This window comes from Elephantulus edwardii, unplaced genomic scaffold, assembly GCF_000299155.1.
Source record: "Elephantulus edwardii isolate Elephantulus edwardi_28Jun2011 unplaced genomic scaffold, EleEdw1.0 scaffold00097, whole genome shotgun sequence".
Taxonomy (NCBI): Eukaryota; Metazoa; Chordata; class Mammalia; order Macroscelidea; family Macroscelididae; genus Elephantulus; species Elephantulus edwardii.
In genome coordinates this window covers 11,247,183-11,259,255 of record NW_006399847.1, presented here as the reverse complement: position 1 = coordinate 11,259,255, position 12,073 = coordinate 11,247,183, and the positions used below count along the sequence as shown (strand labels likewise).

At 39.8% G+C, this 12,073-nt stretch overlaps 1 protein-coding gene across 2 annotated transcripts in view; it reads right to left on the bottom strand.

Moving 5' to 3' along the window:
* Positions 1 to 12,073, bottom strand: part of PTPRM (protein tyrosine phosphatase, receptor type, M) — a 921,068-nt gene that overhangs the window by 95,679 nt on the left and 813,316 nt on the right. For both annotated transcript variants that reach the window (XM_006891412.1, XM_006891411.1), the window contains one exon: positions 2,388 to 2,485. In XM_006891412.1, coding sequence (XP_006891474.1) covers positions 2,388 to 2,485 — 98 coding nt within the window. The remainder of the gene's footprint in view (positions 1 to 2,387; positions 2,486 to 12,073) is intronic.

Below are 12,073 nucleotides of genomic sequence, written 5' to 3'. Positions count from 1 at the left end.
TGGCAAAATTGGAAAAATATCTGCAAAAGACTCACGGAAGACCCACACCTCACTCCATACACAAAAAACAACTCAAGGTGGATCATGGACCTAGGACTAAAACCAAGGACTATAAACTTCATTACAGAAAAGCTAGGAACAACACGAGAATCTGTTTTCTTGATGTTGAGTTTCACTCCATATTTAAGGCTGTATAGTCCTTGACCGTCTGTAGCAAGCACTTCAGGTCCCCCTCAGTTTCAGCAAGCAGGGTTCTGGCATCTGCATAGTGCAGATTGCTGATGAGTCTTCTTCCAATCCTGATGCCACATATCTCCTCATTTAACCCAGCCTCCTGGAGAATCTCTTTTGTATAAGGATTGAAAAGGTATGAAGATAGGACATATCTCTGGCATATACCCTTCCCAATTTTGAACCATGAGGTGTTTCCTTGCTCTGTTCTGATGACTGGCCCCTGGTCTAAGTACAGGTTCCACAAAAGCACTATCAGATGTTCTGAGATTCCTATTCTTCTCAGATTTAGCCACAGTTTGTTGTGATCCAAACAGTCAAATGCCTTTTCATGGCCAAGGAAATAGACATTCCTCTGGTACTCTCTAGTTTCAGCTAAGATCTATTTAACATTAGGTGTAATATCCCTAGTACCATGGACTCTGAATATTGTACTAGAGCACTGAGAAGCTATAGCAAAGGGGGAAAAATCAAGGAATTAAGGAGCTGAAAAGATTAATTCAAAAGGCAGCACAAGAAGTCAAAGTAAAATATAATGCAATGTACAAAGAGCTGGAGTCAGAAAATCAAAAGGGCCGAACTTGCTCAGCATTTCTTAAACCAAAGGAACTGAAGAACAAATTCAAGCCTGGAGTTGTAATACTTAAGGATGCTCTGGGTAGAATATAAAATGATCCAGGAAGCATTAAGAGAAGTTGGGAAGAGTATACAGAGTCACTGTATCAAAAGGAATTGGCGAACACAGTAGAATTTCATGAAACAATGTATGAGCAAGAACCTATGGTGATGAAGGAAGAAGTTCAAGCTGCTCTGAAAAAACTGACAATGAATTGAGAACATACCAACTGACATATTTCAACAAATTAATGCTGCCCTGGACGTGCTCACCAAGTTGTTCCAAGAAATCTGGAGGACAATCACTTGGCCACTGACTAGAAGAGATCCATATTTGTTCCCATCCCAAAGAAAAGTGACCAGAGTGTGGAAATTATCAAATAATATAATTTATATCACATGCAAGGAAGATTCTGCTGAAAATTATCCAAAAATGACTGAAACAGCATATCAACAGAGAACTGCTTGAAGTACAGGCTGGGTTTGGAAGAGGTTGTGGTACTATATATAACATAACGAAATGTATAACTAGACTTTAGAGAAAATTTATAGATGTTTGTAGAGGAAAAGTTTCCAATTATTTTCCCCCTAGCCATTTGCCAGAACCTTCCACCTCTTACTTGCTTTCCTTTGTGGTTTGTGCCTTGATATTTTCCTGGAATGCTAAGAAAAACTAACTTATGGTTTCTCCCTCAATATTTAAAATTCTAGTCCACTTTTTAAGTTGGCTTTGCTTACAGTAAATAATTCAATGCTAACTTCCCTAAGTAGAAATGGATTCTGCTTTTTTTATTATACTACTTAATTTACAAAATTAGAATACATTGTTTTCCAGAACAGATTCTTCCAATCTCCCTCATCCCTCCACCCATCAAACTGTATAACTCCATCATCAATGCCCCACTTCTCCCTGCACCCGCTCATCCTTCTGAACATAAGCATGAAAACTGAGCCTAAGAGAAAAGAAAGCAACTGTACTTGATGTCTTTTCTTACCGGAACATTTCATTTTGGAAATAATTCTACAGCATTCCATCACTGAGAGTATAAAAATGTAAGTTTCATGGGTAACAGGAAAGAACACTGATAAACAATTTATACAGGTTAAATGATAAAACAGTTTTGGAAACTGAGGCATAGGAAAGTAAAAAACAAGATGAAGAAGTTGCTGGAATTTAATGGTTGATTATAGTGATGCATGATATTTTCAGTGTTGAAAATTAAGGAATGTAGTAGCCACATCCAAGGCAGCACCCAATGAGTTCTGACACTCAACAAGCATTTAAGGATAGAGGTATTTTTGTGTGCTCAACATAGGTAACAACTGCTTTTAAACCTTGAGTACCTCTCCAGTCTGTTGCTATCACAACAAATGGGAACAACTGAGTCTACATTTACTCATAATTTATAAGCAAGTGCAACAAACAACAGGGGAGGAGCTGGAGTAGTTAATGCTTTAGGGGGTACAGGTGATATTCTGAAAATTTGACTCATGCCTTACTTTTTACTACAAACTAAGCAATGAAGAACAGACTGACTTACTCTTCCAACTTCCACAAGGTTGGTCACCATAATTATGCTTGCAGTGTTTTCATGCCACACCATTCTCCAGAAGTCATAGATGGTCTCTTGCATGGGTCCTGAAACAAAACATAAGTGGTAAAACTTTCATTTCTGAGGCTTGTAAATAAACATATAGATTCTCACATGCAATTATCTCACTTTGATATATGGGTGTGGCTATTGATGCAAAAAGGTACTCTCTAAAACAGGGTATTTTTCATTCATGGTTGATTTTTTTCTTTTCATGTCATCAAGCCTATCTTCATCTGAGCCTTTTTATCGCTCTTAAACTACTACCGTGAAAGAAAGTTGTTTCTCTATCATTTAGCTATTTATCTCCATAATACTCAAGAGTGAAATAAAAAAAAAAAGATAGTATTACTCTTTCTGCTAACAACTGGCAGAGAGCCAGGGAAATGGTATATAGAATGAAATGAGCCTCTATAGGAAAAATGGCCTTTTCTTGTTCCTAGTATTTTTCTTATTCTGTGCTATCTGTCAAATTAATCTATTTCCCCACTCCCTTGACTTTCTAAAGTGAAAGAGAAGTTAAGAGTTTTAAGCAGTTGTAATTCCTTTCACAGAACATATAAATTTCTGGCCAGACATTATCAGGTATCTTCTTACTTAGCTTTTGGAATTTCAATATTAAAAAGTGATTTTTTATGGATTATAGGGGAAAAAAGATGGGAAATCAGCAGCCAGTTCTACAATATCATTTCTTCTTCCAGAGTTAAAAAACCTCCAACAAAACTGACACCACAAAGCAAACTAATTTATTCCCATGCAGGCTTCCCTGTTATAGTATATATTGATGTAAGACAAGTAGAAATACAAGTAAATTACAGAAATATAACTTCAGACACATGGAGAGGTACCTGACATAAAACCATTCAGGGCACATGCTAGGACCAAAACTGAGCAGAACTGTATGATTCAGGGAGCTTTGGGCGTGTGGTTTGTAGGGAGCTGCTGTTAGCCCAAGGTAGCACCTCGATGCTGACTGGAATCCACAAGTAGCACTACAGGAGAAAAATCACTCAATCTTCTCCTGTGAAATTTACAGTCTCCCAAAAACCTGCTGGAAGGGCAGCTATGAGTCGGTTTTGATTCAACAGTATTGACTAGGAATGAGTTTTGAGTAGTTGTTTTCAAATGCAACTCATAGCAACTCAATGTGTACCAGATGAGAACTTGGTCCCATCCTGTGCCATTCTCATGATGTTCACCATGCTCAAACTCATTGCCGCAAGTCACTCTATTGCTCCATCTCATTGAAGACCTTCCTCTCTTTCTCTGATCCCTCCACCCTTCCCAGAATGATGTGGTTTTCCCAAAGATTGGACCCTCCTGACAACATGCACAAAGTATGTGAGATGAAGTTTCACCATCCTTGCCTCTCGGAGTTCTCTGGTTGCACTTCCTCCAAGACAGACTTATTTGCTCTTTTGGAAGTCCACAGGATAGTCAGTGCTCGTCTCCAACACTATCATTCAAAGGCATTGGTTCTTCTTTAGTCATCCTTATTCATTTTCCCACTTTCAGATATGCATGAAAATTGAAAATACCATAGCTTGGATCAGGCGCACCCTAGTTTTTAAATTGACATCCTTGCTCCTTAGCTCTTTGGAGAAGTTCTTGACAATAGATTTCCCTAGTGAAGCATGCTTTGCCTCGTTTTTTTAAGATTTCTTGACTGCTGCTATCATGAGGGTTAACTGTGTATGTAAATAAAATGATATCCTTGACAATGTAATCTTTTCTCCCTCTATCATGATATTGCCTATGGGTCCACTGGTGAGAACTTTTGGTGTTTTTTTTGTTCTTCTTCAGTAAGTGCTTCAGGTATAATTTCTATTCTTCTTCATGTCATCCATAATTTATTATGATTCACACAGTTGCTTTTGCATAGCCAATAAAACAAAAGTAAACATCTTTTTGGTATACTCTGCTTTCAGCTAAGATCCATCTGCCATTATCAACAATGTTCTTCATATCCAGCTACCAGTTCCAGCTTAACTTGAGAAGTTCTCTGTTGAGGGAGGTTCTGGAAATATCTAAATTATTTTCGGCAATCATTTCCTTGTGTGTGATATGCAGAAAATGATAGGATGTTATTCAAACACATACTTCAAGGAATACTTGTTATTACAACTATTATTAAAATTTACGCACCAATCTCTAAAGCTAAACATGAAGAAATGCAGGATTCCTACAAATTTCTGCATTCTGAAATGGATCACTCAAATATGCAATCACAATGCATTAATACCATGAATAATAATTAGTCATTGTAATGTACAAGTTGGAAACAAAGAAGAATGATTGGTAGTTGGAAAACAAGGCATTGATAATAAAAATCAGGTTGGGGATTGCAGGATTGGAGAATGTAGATTGCATTTAAGACCAGTGATTTAGTCACCATAACTATTTTTTTAAAAATCCATATACTCTGACTCTATACATAGACCTTATCTTAGTAATCAAACTGACTAAATCAAACTGACAGTAATCAAACTGACTAAATCTGTGGGAAGAGATGGTGGAAAAGCTCAATAACAGGAGTTATAACAAAAGGAGGGACTAACTGTGCAACAGAACAAATACTCATGTATTTCAGTTCAAACTGATGCTGAAGAAAATGAAAAGTAAGTTTACAACAGTCAAAGTCTGACTTTGAGTATATCTTAGCTTGATTTAGAGATCATCTCAATAATATATTTCTGATAACTCACATTCAGCCTGTCACAATGATAAAACTCACTATTCCCCTTGCTAGCATGCTATACATTTGATTTGCATATTCTCACCCGAACGATACCATTTACTTTATTTAAATCATTAGCAAGTTATTAATTCTGATGTGTGGGTCACACCCCCCTCACACTGCATAGCTCTGAATGTGGTTCGAATCCACTCCCTCTTCCATGGGAGAAGGATGGACAATCTCCTCCCCTATGACTGACTGCCTCTGAAAACCTACTGGAGAATCAACTATGGGTCAGTTCTGACTTGATGGCACACAACAACACCACCACCCCAGCTACTAGGGAGATACCGTGGTTTAGTGGTAAGAAATTATGCTGCCAACCCTAAGGCATTTGGTTCAAATCTACCAGCCGCTCTGCAGGAGAAGGACGGGCACTCTCATGTGTGATTTACTACCTCTGAACACTCGCTGGAGGCTCAGCTATGGTTTGGTTATAACTCATCAGTACACAACAACAACAACAACATTGTCAACTGGTGGGAGTTATAAACATAATAGTTTGGAAAATCATACTGTAGGTATAAAAAAGGAATTGTTTGGTGTTAACATTTTGAAATAATTTGAACATAGCTTCAGGAATTTTTCCAGAATGAGGAAGAAAGGATACAAGTAGACAACAGGCACCCAGCTGGATTCCTGGCTCTGGACACTGTTAACATGTGAGAACGGTCTTCTTCTGTGATGCCAGGTTGCCCTGCCGGCCTGGGCCAGGAGGGGACTCCAGCAGTGAATCTCCTCAAGCATGGGCACTTGAGATTCTCGGTTGAAGATTACAAATGAAAACCAAAGGGATGTTTTTTTTTTTTAAATTCATTCAAATCTTGTAGTTTTCAAAGTGGGGCTTTTTAAATTTTTTTTTTTTTTTTGTCATCAAGAGCTAATCCACTGATTTGAGCTGCTCTTGCTGGGGTCTGAATAGCTATCAGTGTTGTGAGCTGCAGCCTAGAGAAGCAGTGGGGAGCACAAGACAGTAGTAGCCTCGAGACCCCAATGGAGATGGTGGGCAGAGCACTGTCCGAAGTCAGTATATCTCTGCCTTCACCTTCTCCTCCAAAAACTGGCATGGTGAACCCCAAGAATGTCCTAGAGAGGTGTTGCTGGGTTTGCTTTCAGAGTAGACTAGCAATTCATCTCTTAAGACGAAGGAATACATAAAACCAGGTAAAGGCCTCCTTCCTCTAGGTCTAGGGGGCTGTGTTTAACGCTCCAGGATTTTATTTCTGCTGGGTGTTTTTTTGTGTGTGTGTGAGTGGGAGTTGTTAATTGCTGTGGCAGTGTATTTACAGACGTAAACATGAGAGGTGAGAAGGTGATCCTCCGGGTTGGTGTCCCCTTTGGTAAGGTCCACAAATTCCAATAATACCAGGCCTATTTTACCACCCACTTCATTCACAATTGTTGGCACAAACAAGCCTGTGCTCAGAAGGTAATGTGAAGAGGGGTCATGTACACTACCTCACAGCTCTGGAGGAAAATACAAACCGAAAGAAGCAGGGCACAATAAAAGTAATTAGGGGGTTACGCTGCTGCGCAAGAGCATGAGTTCGCGCATAACTGGGGCCCCAGCCCGCTGCAGGCAGCCCTTTTAGCCGCGAGCGACATGGCGGCAAACCAGGCCTCTGCCGGGGTTCGCCTCTTGGGTCTCAGTTCTTAGGATGATCCCTTTGGGAACGGATAGTAGGCTCCTTGACTAATTGTGTTTCCTGTGTATGCTGTCATCTAATAAACTTTACGTGTTATTTAAAAAAAAAAAAAGTAATTAAAAGTACAATTTAGAGCATAACTGGAAAACATCCAAGAACGGACTCCTTTGTATAAAATGAGTTCTCCAGTTCATAGGAAGTGGGAGATATTAACAATTATTTAAAACCGTAACAGATGACTTGTACCCGCTATTCACGTTCTAATTTCTATACAGCATGCTTTCTGTGTTGACTAGAGCTGCTGTGAAGTCAAGGTCCTACAGCTCACAGTGGCATATTCTGAAGAAAGACTACACACATAAGAACACAGTATTCCATTAGAAATGAATTACACTGAACTTCTTTTGAGAACATACTATTTCCCAGGTCCTATCTGAAGTATTTTGCATTAATTATCCTGTTAAATTTATAGCTCACAACAATTATTTTTTAAATGGTACAGCTACTCTTACTATTCTAAGGAACAGAGATTGAAGCATGGAGAGGTCAAGCAAACTGCCCAAGGTCACAGCATCTGTTAACAACAAAAGCAATTCAGAAGGTCTCTACTTCACAAGTCTACACAGTCTGACCACTACTATTTCGGCAAGAGTTAACAGGAACAAAACCCATATATTTAAAGGATATGTATGTGTATGTGTGTGTGAGTACATGTATGTATGCCTAGGGAGCTCAGGTGGGTCAGTCATAAGGAATTGTGCTTTCACAATTTTCACAATTTGAATTTGATTCACACAGTTTGAATCCACCAGGTGCTCTGCAGGAGAATTTACTGTCTCTGAAAACCCACTGCAGGGTCAGCTAAATGTCAGTTCTGACTTGATAGTACTCAACAACAGCAACAACAATTTATCTCTCTCTCTGGTCAATTTTCTACCCTAACGCTGTTAGTGGCATCTCGTCACAGTCTCTGCCCACACTATCCTCTCCTATGTCTCAAGTCATATAAAAGGTAAACAGTTGCGCTGCTAATCCAAATGTGGGCCATTCTAATCCACCAGCTGCCTAAAAGGAGAAGGATGAGTAATCTCTTTCTATGTGATTTACTACCCTGAAAACCCACCATTAGTCAGCTATGAGTCAGTCTGATTGGATGGTAATGTTGTCATCATTGTGCATCATCAACTCAGAACTGAGTTATACCTGACCCATGAGTGGGTTTTCAGAGACAATAAGTCACATGGGAGTAGACTATCCATCTTTCTCCTGCAGAGTAACTGGTGGATTTGAACCACAAGGCACAGGATCACAGCACAACTTCTCACCACTACTAGGCCACCAGAGCTTCTATTGTTGATCCCGGTAGAATAAAATCCTTAACAAATTCAATTACTTTGACATCCATTGTGATGTTTATGATGGCAATGAGGTTTTTTTTAAAACCAACAATGATTAGAGAAACAGCAGTCTAGATATTAAACCATGTATGCTATGTACCGCTGAGTCAGAATTGTATCATAGCTAACCATTTAGCAGGTTTTCAGAGAGAAACTGCATGAAAGGAGACTGCCTGTCTTTCTTCTATAAATCAACTTGTAGATTTGAGCAATGTGCCTTTAGGTTGCTGGCATAACTCTTTATTATTAAGCCACCAGAGCTACTTAAACCATAAATAGTGTTAGGAAGAGACTTTTTGAAATAGTTTTTTAATTGCTTCATATACGTGTGAAGCCTAGACAATGAAAGAGGATGACTGAAGAAGAATTAACACATTTGTGGTAAAGGATATTGACTATACTGTGGACTACCAGGAGAATGTCTGTGTTTTACTGATTGTTGTCGTTGTTGTATAGTGTCATGTCAGAACTGACCAGAGCTGACATTCTAGTAGGTTTCACAGGAGAGAAGATTGCCCACCCTTCTCCCATGGAATGACTGGTAGAACTGGCAGATTCGAAGTATGTGCTTCTGGGATTGCAGTGCAGCTTCTTATCACTTAGGCCAACAAAACTCCCAAGTTTTACTGGCAATGCAAAGGTATCTGACTGTGTGGATAATAGCAAACTATGGCTAACACTGAGAAGAGTGGGGACTTCAGAACACTTAATTATACTTACATGAAATCTATACCTAGGTCAAGAAGCTATTGTCTGAACATAACAAGGAGACACTGTTGTTGTTGTTATGTGCCATCAAGTTGCTTGTGACTCATAGTGACCCTAGGTACAACAGACTTAAACTCTGCTCTGTCCTGTGCCAATGGCACTGTCTCTGACACACTCACCCCAATTACCCCAGTTACTAAAATCAATTCACCTCATAGAGTGTCTTCCCCTCCTGCACTGTCCGTCCACCCTCCCAAGAAACATGTCCCTCTCCCAGGACCATTCCCTCCTTACAACATGTCCAAAGTATGTCAGATGAAGCCTCAGAATCCTTGCCTCCAAGGAGTAGCCCAGTTTAACCCTCTCCAGCATGAACCTGTTGTTTTCTTAGCAGTCCATGGTACACTCAATACTGTTCTCCAGCACCACAGCCCAAAGGCATCAATTCTCCTTCTATGATCCCTAGTCATTGTCCAAATCTCTGATGCATAACATGATTGCAAAGACCATGGCCTGTATCAGGCATGCTTTAGCCTCCAGAGTGACATCATTGCTCTTCAGTACTTTGGAGAGGTCCCTAACAACAGACTTTCCCATCGCAATACATCTTTTAATTTCCTGGAAGCTGGTGCTAAGAGTGTTGACTGTGGAACCAAGCAAACTAAAGCTGTGAACAATCTCAGTCCAGTGGTGAGAATCTTTGTCTTCTTGACATTGAGCCTCAATCCATACTGAAGGCTGCAGTTCTTGACCCTCTGCAGCAAGTGCTTCAGGTCCTCCTCAGTTTCAACAAGCAGGGTTGTGCCATTCTGCATAACGCAGAATGTCAATAGGTCTTCCACCAATCCTGACGCCACACTTCTCCTCATAGAGCCCAGCCTCCCAGATAATCTTTTTTCTGCATACAGGTTTAAAAGGTATGGAGATAGGACACATTCCTGGCATACACCACTACATGGTTTAAAATCAGGAAAATTGTGATTGCAACAGGACTGTATCCTTTCTCAGTAAATCATTAGAAAGGATGGACTTTATGAAAAATGTGGCAACGGGATTGTAAGAAAAGTCATCAACAACCTGTACTATTCAGATGACACAACTTTGCTTGGTGAAAGTGAGGGGGGCTTGAGGAACCTGCTGCAGAAGATCAAGGATTACAGCCTTCAATATAGATTACATCTCAAGATCTATAAAACAAAAATTCTGACCACTGGACTAATATGCAAAATCATGATAGATGGTGAAGAAATTGAAATCGACTATGATTTCATGTTACTTGGATTCACAATCAATACTCTTGATACTAGAAGTTGGGATTATCAGGGAATATATTGCATTGGAAAAGTCTCCTTTCAGGGACCTCTTCAAAGTCCTGAAGAGTAATGCTGTCAGTTTAAAGACTAAAGTTGATCCTAATTCAGGCCATGGTCTTTCAAATCACCTGCCATGCATCTAAGAACTCGACAATGATTAAAAGTGACAGAAGAATCATCTATGCCTTTGAGTTGTGGTGTTGGAGAAGAGTACTGTTACCTTGGAAAAAGTGCAGCCTCAGGCAAGGAGAGTGAAGCTTCATCTCACATACTCTGGGTAGATTGTTAGAGGTTATTTCTTGGAAAGGAATGGCATGCTTGGAAGGATGGAAGGTCAGCAAAGAAGAGGAAGACCTTCAACAAGATACAATGACACAGTGACTTCAGTAATTGACTCAAGTATGTCAGAGATAATGAGAATGGTGCAGGATAGGACAGGGTTCAGATTTCTGTTCAAAAGATTTTTATTAGTATTACTCGATTCAAAGGCACATAACAACTAGAAGAATGAACAAAAAAAATAAAAGTTTTGGAGAATGTATTTCAAGAATGCTCCTTAAAAGTGAGGATAGTTATATTTAGTTTTGCTTAATATGGTGTTAGGATTTGTGAAAATGGCTTTTCAGTTTATCAATTGCCTAAGCCACCTTTCAGGGAATAGTTTCCAGCTACCCCAACTGCAGACACATCGTTTACCTGTTGAGCAGCATCTTTAAAGTCATCAACAGCTTGAGACCAACATAAGAGAGACAGCTAAACTTCCTGTGGCAGGGTGTAGCCTGATAGAGCCTTGAAAGCAAAGCCAGAGCTAAAAGTTTTGCTTGCTAGACAACTGAGGAAGAGCTGACTTGTGACTACTATGAGACAAAGCTTGCTGAATGAGGAAACTAGAGGATTCTTGCATTTGTATTGCTGGACTGAACCTAGACTTTCACTGTGTGATATCCTTTGGTGTCCTCTGTCATCCACAACCTACTTCTCTAACAAACTCCACAGCTGTGAGTAAAGCATGCAAATCAATATGCAATGAACATGGACCACAGTGATTAGTGGAGGCAGGTATAGGAGTATGGGGGGGGGGCAAGTCTGAGCTTGTAGCTATTTGTTTGATACTGTGAATGTTATTGATGGAGATAATTCTTCTTAGTAGAGTTAATAGTGGTTGGACTTAGGCATCCCCACATTGCATTTGTTCCTTTTGCACTTACTTTGGACACATAGTCAAGAAAGATCAATTGCTAGAAAAGGACATCATCCTTAGTAAAGTGGAGGGTCAATGAATACAAAGGAAACTCTATGAGATGGACTCACATACACCTGCAAAAATGGGATTAAACATACAAGTCCGTAGAGATATTGTCCATGTTTAGAAAATAAGTCAGAGACAACTTGACTGAAGCTAACAAGAACTTTCCCCACCAGAGCACTTGGGTTCATATTCTTCTTTTCAGAGATCCTCTGAATTCTGAATACCAAAATTAAAAGTGGTAACATTTAATTTTTGTAAATGAAACTAGATTGTCTTGGGGCCACAAAACTTTCTATAACCTATAGATAGGTTAATGCTGAACCCATTATGGAGAACTGGCTATCCACTTCAGAAATAACAAGTCTTCAAAAACCCCATGTTTTGAACAAAGTGTTGTTGTTGTTGTTGTTATGTGCCATCGAGTCGCCTGCGACTCATAGCGACCCTATGTACAACAGCCCTAAACGCTTCTCTGTCCTGTGCCAATCGCACTGACTCGGACACTCCCATCCCAATTATCCCAGTCACTGAATCAATCCACCTCATAGAGGGCCTTCCTCTCCTGCGCCGTCCCTCCACCCTCCC